This window comes from Ambystoma mexicanum, chromosome 2p (assembly GCF_040938575.1).
Source record: "Ambystoma mexicanum isolate Mex_15411 chromosome 2p, UKY_AmexF1_1, whole genome shotgun sequence".
In the NCBI taxonomy this organism is placed as follows: Eukaryota; Metazoa; Chordata; class Amphibia; order Caudata; family Ambystomatidae; genus Ambystoma; species Ambystoma mexicanum.
This window is the reverse complement of record NC_090923.1, coordinates 616,838,759-616,854,990: the sequence shown is the minus strand read 5'-3', so window position 1 is coordinate 616,854,990 and position 16,232 is coordinate 616,838,759. Positions and strand designations below refer to the sequence as shown.

Sequence of the window (16,232 nt, the reverse complement as noted above, 5' to 3'; positions counted from 1 at the left end):
TACACTGACTCAAGAGCTGCCTCACCCAGATGGTGAACTGGATGAGGGACTACCCATTTCCTGGATGTCCACCATGAGCCTCAAATGCTCCTCTCCACAGCTGATGTCATGTGCCAACTCTTTGTAATCCTGCATAAACAATTGTATCTCCTTAAAAACACACATAGCTGGATGAAAAACACTACTAAAAGCATGCCCTGCACCACTCTAGAACATATGAGAAGCATACTCCACAATGGTCCCCACTTCATCCAAGCCATTGGCATAACACCCAAACTCACTGTTCTTTCCTAGCTACCCCTTTCAGCACATATCACTTTGAAAGCCTGCTGTCTAATTCAGTCAGGAAATTGGAGATAGAGACAGCCGAAGACCCAGTAGGGCTCCTATACAGGAGGGCTTTTTTTCCTGACCTACCTACCGCCCATGTAAGAACCATGTGGATGGCTAATTGGTCAGAAAAAAAGCTTGTAAAAACACCCTTGGGATGGCACCCATTGATCTGAAAAGAGCGAAAGGTGATACAGTGAATACTCTAAAAAGCAGGATCTCAGCACCCCCCCTTCTGTGGGTAAGGTGACAAAGCGGTAAGAAATCTGTTGACCTAACTTCCTTTTTTTGTTAGGATGAAACAGGGTTGATTCTAACCAAGGGGGAACCAGGGCATAGTCCAGGCAGTACAAATCCAAGAATCAAATATGTAAGTCTAAGGTAAGTTCCAGATGAGGGACAGCACAATCCATGTAGACACAACAACAAAAACCAGTCTACAAGTACAAAAATAGACACTCCAAGGAAAAACCCCAAAACCCAAGAAAAAGGAAAAACAAAAAAAAAGGCAAAATGAAAAGAAAAGCAATTCAAGGCAATCCAATTTTAGGGATGTTCAAAAGGCAGTCCAGTCGAGGTGGCCACCAGGGGGCGCGCGGATGAGATCCTCTCCTGCGTGAGCTCCCGTCCCGAGGTCCCGAAAAATGGAATGAGCCCCTGTTTTTGAACCCCCCCTGGGGTGGAAACTCGAGACGAAGGTCTGTGAAGGTACTCGCCACGTACGGAAGAAATCCCGAGTGAAAACGGCCCCAGTTTCCACCAAATATCGTTGTGAAACTGTGAAGGTGAAAACGAGACTAGAATCGGCGTCGACTCTGCCCGTAACGCTTGGCCTGCTGGGAGCAACACTCAGTGGAGCGCACGCTGGAGGCTGGGCCCCCGCGTCCACACAACGCCACTCCCGGATGGGAGGACCCGGCGGAGCAGACGGTAGGCCGCAATAGTGGAGAAAGGAGCGGGGAGAACTTTGGAAGAAGTCTGACGGTGGGCACCCCGAGAACAAAACAGAGGCACAGGCCCCGTGCTTCCTCTTCCGCTGAAACAAACCTTTGCGGCGGGATCAGATCACGCTCCCCGCGGCCCAAGAGAAGTAAGTGTCTGCCCTTGTCCACCCTCCGTTCACCCACCAGAGGATAAGGAGCTTACCGAGACTCTAATAACGGACAAATCTACCTCACAGAGGGAAAGGCCCCCAGAGACACTTTTAAAACAGTCTGTCTTGGGACGGAAAGTAAAAGCACGAAATAAGTGACCTTGGGGCATGTGCCTCCTCTGTGGTAACAGGCGTTCTAGCAGCGGCACTGTCCGACGCGTTGAAACTACGACATCAAGCGCATGTACGCCCGACAGAAACTTGCCATATACGCATACGGTTCGATACCCCGAATCGACGTTGGCTCCAAAATGGCCACATCGCCAATCACAGACACAGAAATCGCTGCCACAAAAGGAGACATAGCAGATTTACTGTTGGAAACAAGGAACATGGGAGCCAATATAGGAGGGAAGATTGATAAACTTACACAGCGCCTTGACAACCTAGAGAATAGGGTTGAAGGTGTCGAAAACAACCAGGCCTCAATCGATGTCTTGGAAACACAGCTGGCCAACAGAATAACTGAGCTAGAACAAAGAGAGCAAGAGTTTAGACTTAAGATTGACGATTTGGAGAATCGTGAAAGGAGAAACAACCTACGTATTTTTGGGATTCCTGAGAAAGAAGGGGAAACAGAAGAGAACCTGAAAACAACCCTTCACGACATCATCAAGCTCCTGGTTGCCGACGACAACATTGATGAACCCAAGACAGAGCGCATTCACAGAGCGGGAGGCCCACCTGGAGGCCCGAGATCAGTTCTGGCAAGATTTCACCGTTATCAGGATAGGATGAGAGTGTTGGAAAAGGCGAGGAGCGGGAGCACCATCTCCCTAATTGGATCCCAAATAACGATATACCAGGACCTCTCCTCCCTGACCTTGGCCCTGAGGAAAATGTGTAAACCACTCACGACATGGCTTAAATCTCGTGACACACGCTACAGATGGTGATACCCCTTTTCTCTTTTTTTCGAACATGAAGGCACAAGGATTAGGTTGAGCTCTGAACAACAAATCAAAGCTTGCATATCTGACTTACTAGGCCCACAGGATTGCGAGGAATCCCGTGACCATGCCTCCAAGGATGAGAGGGAATGGCAGATACAGGGCCCGAAGAGGAAGAAGGTGAAAGGCTTGAGGAAATATTGCAGAGGAAATGGCTCCCCAGAAGGGGGCAGCTGATCCTCGACAAGTATGGTACTCTTTGCTTGAATTGACATTTGATAAGGGGAAAACATGGGTGTCTATTGGTGTAACGTGATTGAGACCTGCACTTATCTCGCAGAAATGTGCTCGTTCTGGGGGGAGGTTAACGGGGGCTCATTAGTTATTTTGATGCTTATTTTACAAGGGGACCATGAGGTAACGGTCTCCACTGGTGGTTCGGTTCTGGGCTAGTGCGTTTAACTAAGCTCGATCGGATGCCACAGAACTCAGGAAGAAGGAAGGGAAGGGTGGTGGGGAAGACGGACAAAGGCACGTTTCAAATCAAGGGGATATTTAAGAACTATGAACAGAACAATGGTTACGTGGTTGTTTAAACACAGAGGAAGCGGGTTGAAATGGTCAAAGAGTATGTATGGTCTCAGATTCCGTTGTTACGATGACCGCTGAACCATATAGCAGGGGTGGCATAAAGGTGGGAACGTTGAACGTCAAAGGTCTTAATTCACCGACCAAGAGATCACTTGTCTTTAGAGAGTTTCACAGATCAAATATCGATATCCTTTTATTGCAGGAGACTAAATCTATGAAGGGTGAGGAGAGGGCAGTCCTGGGGAGGCGATCCGGGATTGAATTCTGGGGCTCTGGAACATTAAAGAGGGGGGGAGTGGGAATAATCATTAAGAAGGGGATAGACTTCAAGACCACAAAGTTTGGTCAGATGCAGAAGGCCGAGCATTGCCTGTTTCAGGGACTATTGGGAATGTGTCCACTACGATCGCCATGATTTACTCCCCCAACGTATGGCTGGTTAGATTCCTCTCCAAAACAATCCCCAAAATCATGCTAGAGTCAACGGGTCATATCATCCTTGGAGGAGATTTTAATACATGGGCAGATCCCACATTAGATTGGAAACCCAGTAACCCGGAAACACATGATAAACTCGGAGGAGACCATGCCCAATTCAGGGTGATGATGGGACTGTATGGATTGACTGATGTGTGGAGACGAATGCACCCCACGGTGAAAGCTTACACCTTTTTTTCAGCCCCTCACAATACACTCACCCACATTGACCACCTCTTCCTCTCAAGATATCTATGTGATACGGCCTCACACACAGAAATCACACCATTACATGGTCTGACCATAACATGATAACCACCGATATAATATGGGAATCCCTGCCAGTTAGGGGTGGAAAATGGAGATGCAATGAGACCCTATGGAAAGACCCTGTTTTTAAGTCGGAGATGGAAACTGAAATTGCTGATTACTTTCGATTGAACAATACTGGGGAGGTCTTTACACAAGGAGTCTGGGATGCGGGCAAGGCGACTTGGAGGGCGGTCCTGATGAGGGAGGGAGCCAATAAAAAGAGAGGGAGAACCCTGATCGAAAATAGACTCAGTAGAGAAATCGCCCAACTAGATAATGAAGCAAAGGAAGGGGACGTAATGGACCATGAAAAAGTCAGTGAAGCAAGGAAAAAAAGGGAAGAACTCCGTCTCCTAGAACATGACCAAATAGCACGCAAACTTCTTTTCCTAAGACAAAAATTTTATGAGAAAAGAGACAAGGCAGACGCGTTGTTGGCAGCCAGGCTATGAGCACAGCAGGCAGAACACAGAGTACAGAAAATAGTTGATGGAGGACCCAACACAGTTATAAGTTGGACCACCATCCCCGAAGCCTTTGCAGACTTCTATGAAGCCCTGTATACCCCAGAGAAGGCATCAGACCTGTCTAGCATTTGATCCTATTTAGCTGGTATCGATATGCCCAAACTGACATACATTGAGTCTGAGACCCTGGACGCCCCCATAACTGAGGAGGAGATTCAGGAGGCCATCAAACAACTGACACTAGGTAAATCCCCAAGTGAAGACGGGTATACTGCAGGTCTTTACAAGACATTTGCCTCACAGCTCACACCCTTTATAGTGAAACTATTTAATGAGATCCTGGAGACGGGGAAACCTCCGGATTCATTTGTCAAAGCACTCATAACTGTCATCCCAAAAGAAGGGAGAGATCCAAAAAATGCGGATCATATCGTCCTATCTCCCTACTCAACTTAGATGCAAAGATATACACAAGGGTCTTGGCAGCCAGAATTGAAACATACATGCCCCGCCTCATCCACCGTGACCAGGTGGGCTTTATATTGGGTCGCCAGGGTGAAGACACCATGCGCAAGACACTGCACTTGGTACATGCCTCCCACAACCTGAACACTGATCCCTCACTATTTTCCATCGATGCAGAAAAAGCATTTTATATTGTAGATTGGGACTTTCTAATGGGAGTCCTTTGAAAAATTGGGATGGGCCCCAAGCTTAGAAAGGGAATCCAGGCGGTCTATTCGATGCCTACAGCTTTGGTATTTGTAAATGGGGTATATTCTAGGTGGTTCCAATTGAAGCGGGGTACCCGACAGGGATGCCCACTGTCAGCCATCTTGTTTGCTTTATCGCTTGAACCGTTAGCACACAAGGTGAGAATGGACACCAGTATAGAAGGGATGCACCTGGGACACACAGAGTACAAGTTGGCATTGTATGCCGACGACATACTCCTGCATGTGGTCAATCCTGAAAGATCCATTCCCCAAGCTATATCCCTCCTTGAAGAATATGGTCAGTTATCAGGGTTCAAGGTCAATGGGTCCAAATCCATATTGTTCCCCCTCCAGGGGGCGGCAGAGGTAAACGAAACAAAATATTCCTCCCTTGGACTGACGATTGAGCTTGACACCATGCGATATTTAGGGATTCGAATTACGAAACAAGTAGACACTCTTTATGAAGCAAACTTTCCACAGCTTCTTACCAAATTCCATGCGGATCTGGCCAGGTGGGACAAATTGACAATCTCGTTGCTTGGCCGGCTTAACGCCATTAAAATGACGTGTCTCCCGAGGTTTCTCTACCCCTTTCAGATGCTTCCCATTAAAATACCAGAGCAATACTTCACCGAGGTTAGAAAAGCGACCCTGAAATTCCTATGGCGTGGGAAAAAAGCCAGGATCGCCTACAACACATTAACGTTGCCCAAAGATAAAGGAAGGGTGGGCCTCCCAGACCTCAAGAAGTATTATGTTGCTGCCCAATTACGGGTGCTCGTCCCTCACTTACGTAACCAAATAAACCACAGTGGATAGCAATGGACAACCACTACTTAGACCCAGCAACACTCTCGGAGTGGCTATGGGCCCCACGAAAGAGAGTCTTGAGGAGGTCGAAGGAGCATCCGCTCTTTGCCACCATATGAGAAATATGGAGGGAGGGTCCAGAGATGAGAGAAATCACAACATGGCCATCTCCACTGAGCCACCTATGGTCCCCGGGCATAAATAACCACAACCCCAATGTTGAAAGATTCCAGGTGTGGTACGAAGCAGGACTAGAAAGGGTGGGCCAGCTTCTCCAAAACGATTCCTTTATCACTCTCCCAGACGGAGCTAACAGAGGCCCTAAATATAGGTGTGCTGTCCACTTTCCACTACTTACAGATCAAAGGGGTTTTAACAAAGGCAGCATGGAAGGAAAAACTGAGTAGGGAGCTCACCCCTTCGAAAAACTGTTGGACTCAAAGACTGACAGGAAGGGCCTGATTTCTGCCATGTACAAATTACTAGTGGAGGCGGGTAGAGGGAACACACATAACCTCAGAGCACGTTGGGGGAATGGCATGGGGTTGGAAATTGATGAAGACGTGTGGGATAAAATGTGCCGCATGGCAACACGCACTTCCATATCATGCCAATATAAACTCCATTCCATCAAACTCTTGCACCGCTGGAAGTATGACCCTTATAAACTATCCAAAATGTATCAATCATCCTCCCCCTTCTGTTGGCATGAATGTGGACATGTCGCAGACTATTGGCACATGTAGTGGGGATGTCCTAAGATTAAGATCTATTTGGATGAGGTCTTGGGTTGGATTAGACACCTGGGTGGGATTCAAAGAACGGCGGACCCCCTTCTTGTCCTGTTCGGTCTCGAGAAAACAGGGGACGATTGGCAGAGAGTCCAAGGCCTAGCTCCCCATCTGTTGCTCGCTGCACGGGCATTACTTGCCATCAAATGGAAATCCATTACGACCCCGACCGAGAATTAATGGATCAATGTTGCAATGAACATATGTACCATGGAGAAAATTACTGTATCACTCCACGGCAGGGCAACACAGTGTGAAGTCCTGTGGTCAGATTTCCTAAGCAAACACACATCCAACAGACATCCAACCTCAAATGGAGATAGGGGTCACTGCCTATAGGGCCCGACTAGGTCCTTCTCCTCTTGGGTAATATTCCCCCTCTACTCGTTATGAAACCGCTTCTACGATACCTCTCAGGCATCCGTAGAACCATGACAAGCCACCCTCCTTATGGCAAGTCCCTAAACACACCACATCGAAACAACGAGCACATGACCATAAAAACACAACTCCTTGGTAACACGATTTCTTAGTCTGTGACGGGTGGGGGGAGGGGGGAAGTTGTAAAAGAATAAAAAGAACGAGAAAAATATGTTGGTTTTTTCCATTGTTATACCGTTGGATGTATAGAAATGAAACTAAGCACTGTATATTGGAATTACTTCCACCTGTGTAACAAATATGGATGCATATGTAAGCTTTTCCTTTTTCTCTTTTCTCATTGAGAGAACTGTTATGTGTTAAAACTTAATAAAATCAATTTTTTTAAAAAAAAGGCAGTCCAGAAAGCAGGTAGAGTGTCGGTACACAAGAAAGGCAGTATGCAGAATGTGATCCAAAACAGGTTACTAGGAGAGAGTGGTCTGAGATCAAAGAGAAGAAGAATAATGGGGAGCATGCAAGCAGCAAACTAAGAAATGGGCTAATCATGGAACACTTGCTTCTTCAGAGAAAATATCCCTACCAAGTAGTAACACACCCCCAAGCCAGCCCTGTGCCCAGGATTTCCTTAAACCTATGTTGTCCTCGTACAACACATCTAGAAGGCTGTTTGAGAAGTTGAGAGTCAGGGTGGCACAGTTTAATGAGTGAAACATGAAACACCGGGTGAATGAGCCATCGCTGCAGAATTATTAATCGAAAAGAAACTGGCTTGATCATGTGAGTGATGTGATATGCCCAGACATAAGCAGGAAGGAGTTTACGCTTGACTGGTATACAGAGATACAGAGTGGATAACCAAACCCATGTCCCAACCTTGTAGGCAGGTGCATCTGTGTACATCAACATAGTGCTTTTTGGTCCCCTTGGCCTCTCTCAAGTGCTTAGCCACCAAGTCTTGGATTCATATTAGATTGGATGTGCAGTCCCTCACCGCCGGGGCAATACTATGTGGGATGTATTAACCCACTTGTGCTTTGCCCTGCGGCATCCCTGTGTCCTCATGGTGCCAATATCATCAAAATGGCCGCAAAACCCCCATGCGCTCCAAAACCTATGGAAATTGCGCTCTACAAAGCACAAAAAGATGGCTGTCAAATCTACCATGCATGTTGTCAGTGGTGGAATGGAGATCGCACTCCTGAAACATGTCACTGGGCTGCCCGAGAAGTAAAAATGGAGCCTGCAGGAAAAGAAGTACTTGCTGAAAGAAATCTGAAATCTTGCATTTGAAATCTTTTCTTGGTTGCTGAAAATACAGAATCCTGGTCCAAAACATCCACAAACATTCCATCTTCTTGCTGGGTGTTACATTTTACAGAATTCAAGAAATCATTGTGAAATTGCTTTATCCTGGAAAGCTGAATTGGTCATCAAAACACCCACAGCACAAGTTTGCCTGCGTGTGGGATCTGTCAAAATATGGGCGCAGTACCAGCGGTCGCCTGTATGACAGCTGTCAGTGGATTGCATCATAAGGATTTAAGCTTGTACAATTGCAATCTAATGTCTGAAATCTAAGTGACCTGTTATCAAGAGTAACCTAGGTTGTAACTATTTAAACTTCATGGTTTAGAGTCTGGAATGAGTGTTCTAGCTGCTGGTTTTAAAATTACAGGTTTATTTAAACAAAGAAAATTGCAACAAAATGACATTTAAAATGAAGCCTGAATCCTAGCCAAACCACAAACAACTTCCCCCAAAGGGTCAGGCAACTCCCTTCTGCTCCACAAGGCCAGGAAATCACGCCTCTGTGAGGATAGATCAGGAGAAGGGAACATGGGCTGCTGTAGGAAGAGCACAATGGACTTCCCCCAAGGCAAGGAGATGCTAGTCAGGAAGGATCGTAAATGGCCTCTGCCAGAAGGAAGGGGGCGGAGATTGCTCCTGAGCTGCAAGAAGGAGAAGGAGGCGGGGACAGATAGCCTTTTGTTGATTCACAATGGACAAAAAGCATATTTCTAGAAAGACTGATAATTGACTGTGTACAATTGTAAAAAATATGGAAAACCCAGACTTCTGAATCTAATTTTTGGCTGCACATTTTGAGAGGAGCCAGAACTCTGTGCTATGTTCTGGGAAGTAATGATGAAAATTATGGTTTTGCAGCAAATGTATTTATGTCAAATGCATGAAACTTCACATGCTTACGCCCATATGCAATGCGCACACTTTTACACATTTTCGGATAAAATAGATTTTGTGTTCTGGCCCAAAAGGGCAGAATTCTGTCAAAAGCCGACACAAGATCCTATAATGACGGGGCTTGGAAGAGCATTTGCTCCACAAAATATGTGATCTAGATATGTTATTGTTATAAAGTTTGTAAAATTGTAAATATGTATTATACTAAAAGTAGATTTCATGCTCAAAAGCCAAGGGGAGGATTCTCTAACTCATAAAAGCACATCATCATGGTGACACCCTGCTTTCTCCTCCAATCAAGGGAGAGGGGAGATTCTAACCTATAGTCAGCCTAGGGGGCACACTTAGGAAAGTACTGCACACACACCCCTTTACCTAATGTATACATAGTGACAGCTGAGGATTTAGAAAGACAGATCCACCCACCATCACGATCTTGGCGAAGCACCCTGAAGGAAGTCCATCCATATTGATTGCTCCAGACTCCAGAAACTAGGCAAAGCAGAAAGGCCCCTTCTATAGCTGAACCATTCTTAGCTGGGCCTTAAAATTCCAGAAACCAGAATTTACCCCAGACCTCTAAGGGGAACCAAAGAACAGCCAGGCTGTGCTGTAATTGCTTTCCTGCTAAATAATTATCTTCAGAACCAAGAAGGGCAGATTAAACCCAATACTGTGCCGTGCTGTGCTGTGACCAGAGACCCATTGCAGATCCAGTCCAGTCGTGCTGTGCTGCGCAGACCAGAGCGCCTTGCTGTCCCAGTCCGGTGTGTCCAGCAGCCTGTCCAGTCCGGTGTGCCCAGCAGAATTCCTGTCCAGAAATCTTGACTGACTAGAATTCCTGACGGTTCTGTTCAAATCCATATAGTGAGTATCCAGAGTATAGAACTGTGTCACTAGCCTATGTACTGTGCATAGCAATCCCGATCCAAATCCATCCTCATTGTTAGAAATATTTTGAATTGCCTGAACACTCTATCTCATCTCTACTATCTTCCTTCTGCAATAGTATTGTTAAACATATCTTTGTGTTGATATATTTCATCTGAACAAGGCAAACTCCTCGGCAGACAAAAACTTGATCCAGAGGTGTCCTGGTCTAGTGGCTGTTCTCCCGTGTAGTATTTGCTTCTTCATAGTCTGACCCTAGTGTAAAGAAATCCTGTTTGTCTTTTAAAAGCTCATCCCTGTTTCTCATTGTTGCACCTATATCTGAAAAAATGACCTCCACGAAAACATCCATAACTTCTTCAAATTGTATGCTAGAAACAAAATTTAAATGTCTGCTTGTAGCTAACATCCTAAGCTTTCCAGAGAATCAAATCCCTATAATTTCTCTGCAATCACGGTTACTGCACACAGAAAAGTTTGCAGCAAATTCTCATTTTGGCAAAATATTACACATGTAAAATAGCTTTTCATTGCACATGACCTCAAATTTCAGTTTGCACATTGCTTATTGGTGTCACATCATTGCTAGTGTTTGTCTGCAACCAGATAACGTGGCTCCCATTAGAATTTAAACAATTTCAGTGATTTAGCCCATATTTAGTGTTTTACCCATGCCATTCAAAGATAACTTTAAAAACCATTTTGACAGTTTCCCAATCAATTCTGTTTCTCTCTTGTGTTTGCGGGTAGGGGAATTGGGATTGACCTTGTATTTGAATTCTGCATTCCTGAAACCTGTTCTCTCTCCTTCTATATCTCTACATTGCCTATTGGGGGGTTGAGGAGTGTGCAGGGGGAAAGAGTAACCACATTGCTATTTGATTTGAACACACACCCACCGAAGTATTATTGCTGTGCAGCATTGTTTTTGCTTATCATAACTCCTTGTGATTAAAGAGATTGATTAGTGTGACATCACACCATTGGTGATTATTGTATCCCCATTAAAAATAGTGTGATTATGTTGTGAATATATAAATACATATTTTAACTTGGCAAACCAGCCTGATTCCTGGTTCAGTGTGACTGTGGGGTTCCAAGAGAGGGGTGTAATATAAGTGGTACATCGTTCAGAATAAAAGAACTTTTAGACACAAATAAATAAATGAGGATTTCAGTTGTGCATTACATGCTAGGCATTGACTTAGGTGAGGTGCCGGAATGAAATCACTTACAACTATGAATGGGTAATTCCACTGGTAGGAGCCTCGGATGGGAGCTGTGAAGAGCAAAGAATGGTAAGGATGTAGTGAATGGGCGTTTCATGTTATCGTAAGTGAATTCCAAAGCTCCAAAAACCTCTACCCAGTTTGCCTGATGCTCCAGGCATTAACAACAAAGGTATTGTTCTAGAGTGTCATTAACTTTTTTGATATGGCCATCTGTCTGTATATATTTGCTGCAGGTGGAGAAGCTAGACTACCCGTGATAAACGCTGGTGGATTCCATAGGGATTGATTGTAAAGATGGCCCACATTAATGAATATAGAAACCACCATTACCACTAACCTCCCAGTCGGGACATAAAAGGCATAAGAACCACCTGTATTTGTGATCCTTTTTGCCACATGTCTAGGAAACAACCAAATCGGGCAGTGTGGACCACAGAACTTGTCACAGAGATCGTCTGCTGGCGAGATTTACCAGCTCACTCAAAAGCCTTTAGTCTGTCGTCGTTCCCTCCCTCCCTCCCTCCCTCGCTCCCTCCCTCCCTCCCTCCCCCCTTCCTTCCTTCCTTCCTTCCTTCCTTCCTTCCTCCCTCCCTCCCCCCTTCCTTCCTTAGAATTGTTACATCATTTGTGTTTCTTAAAAGTGTTTGAAGCAGCACAGCACTCAGACCAATTTCACTTTATTTCTATTTTCCAGGGAAGAATTCTGCGAAATATTTCGGGCCAAAGAAAAAACAACAGGAAAGCTATTCACTTGCAAGAAGTTCTTGAAACGGGATGGCCGGAAAGTGCGGAAGGCAGCCAAGAATGAAATTATCATCTTAAAGATGTAAGTCCCTGCACTGCGCCTTTGTCCAGATCACACCATTGCAGTTTGCACCAGTGCAGGGGAATTTTGCAATATTTGAAGGAAGTGACCAGCGCAAAATCGACATTTGTTCAAAAAGTTTTATTGAGTTCTTAACAGAGATAACAGTAGTCATTACAAAACTGGTCGGGTTAGCGATTAATATTATTTGCCATTTTAGGGTTTTAGGGTTACCTTCTGTGTAACTTTAGATCACCCCCATCCCCTTTCGTTATTTTAATTGCCAACCCAGGGGAAAAGAATAAAGGAATAATATTTCACCTGCAGGGTGCTAAGCACACAATGTTGTTTAGTAATCATAAGTTGTGCCTTTTATGTGATGAAAAGTAGTGACTGTGTTACAAAGTGTCTCCTTTCTATCCCCTAACCCTAGATAAGCGGCTCATCAGCGTTAGCTAGGGCTAGTCACCACACTAGGGAACAGAGAGATTGGTTGGAGGTAACCCTAAAATAGAAAAGAAATTGAATCGCTAACCTGACATTATTTGTGTGAAAAAAAGCTTTGGATGTATTGTTAGGTACGAGACCCACTAATAGACCTCCTAAGTGTGTTTTTGATTATAAAACTAGTGCCAGATCCCTCATTGAGGGGAACGGAAGGTCATAATCCAATGACTATGATGTGAAGTATACAAGACAAAGGTGACCGATAGGGCTTTTGTACAAACTGAAGAGTGCAAAGGGGGACCATCAAGGAGAGGCAGTCCCAAACCCCCACCCCAACCCTCTCACCAGTACAATCTTCATGTCCCTGTGTACCCCTGCTGCTTACTGGGCCTTTGTTTGTCCCTGTGCTTTTCTGTAAGAATAAGGTACATTGGAGATACATGGATTCAGAGTTGCACAACAGAGAGTTATGCTCAGCCTGGGCAGAGGTTGTTTGGGCACCAAACTCAGATCGCCCACCAGAGCCTGTCACATGTTTGTCTGGCTGCAGCAATGATTGACAAGGCCTTGGACAGGCGGGACAAGTGCAGTGTTCAAAGATAGTGCATGAATGCATGTTGGCTAGATTCAAGTGTCATGCATTAGGTGTGTTTGCATGTGTGCAACAGTGTGTGCATGCACATTTGATTGAGTGAATCTGTGGGCCTGCATATAGCATGCATGAGTGTGACTGAGTGGATGAGTGCTTGTGCGTGTTTGTGTGTAAATGTAAATGATGCATGCATGTGTTGCTTATAGGCAGGGAATGGAGTCCCCACCAGCATCTATAAAAGTGATGTATAGGTGCAAAGCGAGCATATATTTGATACAACAAAATGAATGTAATTTAAAATGGGAATGCTATTTTTTCTTTTTGTGAGCACATTATCAAACTGATTTGTAGATGGAATGCTAGCATACTTTGTGAGTGTTTTATTGTCCTAACAATGCTGTCATGTATTGTGGGCATGACATTAAAGTGATTTACAATGGGAATTCTGGCATATTGCAGGTGCAGCATGATGAAAGTGATTTACCGTGTAAATGATGGCATGTCTTGTGGGCATGAGCCATGAAAGATATTTGAGGTGGGAATGATGGCATATATTGCAAGCACAACATGAAAGGGTTTTACATTTGGGAATTGCTGATAGCCACTCATCCGCCTGGCCCCAAAAGTTGCCTCTGACAATGAAGTGTTTCACCAGATGCTGGGTACACATGCCAATGCTAAATTGGACATTGTTGCAAAATTGCCTTGCATCAGAGTTTTATAGATTATCTAGCTCCTAGCATTCTTCTATTCAGCCCCTTTACTATTTATTTAGTGAGTGACAACATCTAGAAACACATATCTCAATTAGCATCCATATACATTTCTCTATGAATGTAAGGTGTATTGTAAGACATTTCAGCAGAATATTACAGGAACAGACAGGCCATGCACCGTAAGTGGCCAGGCAAGGTTGTGTTGCCGTCATGGTAGTGGGAGTTCAAGATCTTGGGGGTTACTCTGGTGCTGGTACTGTCATCCGAATTCTGGTGATATCTAAACTACCTAACTCCACAGAATCGGAGGATATTAATAGTTTGGTCACAGAGTGTCAGATTGTGCGAGGTGCGATATAGGAGGCAAATATTTATAGGATTGTCTGGCATAACCTGAGCTGATTGAGTTGTAAAGGACCTTTCAGTAAAGCTTACCAATTACAGATCCCTTACCCAGGTCTCAGGTCTTAAACAAATAAGTTGGGGGACTGACGCATCCAGTGGGGAGTGACATTAAAATGGGCCTCATTACACGGATGGCGGTGAACCATGGTGCTATTAGCGCCATGGTTCATGCCGGTAAAATACCGGCACCGCCTTGGTGGAAAGGGGAATTACCACCCTATTCCAAGGTTGGCGGCCGGTAATTCCCCCTTCCACCATTGCCCTTCCCCATTCCCATTTTTGCCAATAGGGCTCTATGGGAATGGGGAAGGCGCTAATTACGGTACCGCAAATTGCGGTACCGTAATTAGCTCCCTGGTCCCTTTGCGGGTTGGTTTTTACCGTCTGCAAAAAGCAGGCGTTAAATTCCCCAAACTGCAAAGGGACCTCGTAGTAAGGCGGTAAGGATTTACCGGTACCGGTAAAATACCGGTACCGGTAAACCCTTACCGCCATCCGTGTAATGAGGCCCAATGAACGTAAATTGAAAGACATTTGCATATATCATTTTGGGATGTCTTTCCTGTCTATTTTCTTAAATGGCTTGCTAAATGGAAAAGGTGCAAATCTGTTACGTCTACTAATGTGTAAGAAAACGTGTCCTAAAAAGTATAAAGTCAATTTGAGTGTTTCAAAAGTATCTGATTAGAGATTCTCATGGTGTAGCAGCTTACTTTCCTGCCTCAGAGCCGCTGACTGTGTTCGAATGCTGGTGACGGCTTTGTTTTATGAAATGGAGGCATCACGTTTAAAAAAAAGAAATTGAACACACACAAGGTGGACGTTGTTCGCCCTCTGAAAAAAGTAGGTGGACCCCGTCCATCCACGTGTTCCCTCTACTTGAGCCCTGCCCTTGCCTTAATTACATCTTTGAGAATCATCTTCAGTAAGGATTACAGAATATGTCTTTGCTTGGGCGATACAAACCATCAAGGAGGACAGCCCTGGTGGGGAGCTGTCCACCTACCTAAGGTAATAGCGTGAGCACAGAAAGTATCTATTCAAAATGTCATAGGGCTGTGTTACCAATAGGCCGACCCATTAGCGCCCACAGACGAGTGTGAGACAGATGCAAAGGTGGTATACAAAAAATAGTTATCCGATTCCAGTATTCCATTTCAGTGTTCTTTATAAATCCATAATGAACTCTGAAAATAGATTACCAGCAAAAGGACCTAGTGACAGGGAAGTGGACATGGTGGTAGGTTATGAAATTAAAACATCTTGTTTTTAACCCCTGTGCATGCTAACTTTTATAGTGCCTGGGTGAGAGTGGAAATGCTATCTGCCCGTATTTCATACCGAGTGTTCTCTGGTGGCACTGCAGTCTGTTTCCAACGCTCTTCAGTCCCAAGAAAAAGGGCATACTTTCAGGAGCAGTATATCAGGGGTCCCACTGTGAAGAATTTGACTGAGTGCGCTTGCCTGGGCTTTTTAAGTTTTTAATAATGAGAATTAATGAAGGGAGATCAATCTCCGAGAACTGTGTGAGGCCATTCTGCACACAGTCCATCTGCTTCCCGCACAAAACACATAGTCACATATGCTCCGGGAAGACACAGGCTACAGGAGCCAACTTCCCAGTAATATTCAGCTGGAATGTGCAGCCCCGAGTACATAAAAGCATCTCCAAAAGGGGCAAGGCATACCTTCCTCCAGCCGTGAGCAGCCTAATTTAAATATCAAAGGCGCCATGGATCTGCATTCCTTTTGACTATTCCGGCTGGTGGCAGTGCATACTAACAAGATAATTGAAGCAAGCGTAGAGGAGAGGCTTGGTTGATGGAAGAGACAACAGGAAGGCGGGACTAACACCCCTTTGGAATGCAATGTGTCAACTTGAAGCTAGTTCCCACCTCTCTGTATGAAAGGCAGTGAATGGCCTGTCTGGGTCCAGCAGTTACTGCAGGTATCCCTGCAGCGCACACCCCTTTCAGAGGGACGAAGGATGTGATTAGGGAGAGACAGGAAGTCTGCTC

At 45.0% G+C, this 16,232-nt stretch overlaps 1 protein-coding gene across 1 annotated transcript in view; it reads left to right on the top strand.

Moving 5' to 3' along the window:
- Positions 1-16,232, top strand: part of CAMKV (CaM kinase like vesicle associated) — a 753,994-nt gene that overhangs the window by 466,702 nt on the left and 271,060 nt on the right. Inside the window, exon 3 of the mRNA XM_069644141.1 lies at positions 11,944-12,075. Coding sequence (XP_069500242.1) covers positions 11,944-12,075 — 132 coding nt within the window. The remainder of the gene's footprint in view (positions 1-11,943; positions 12,076-16,232) is intronic.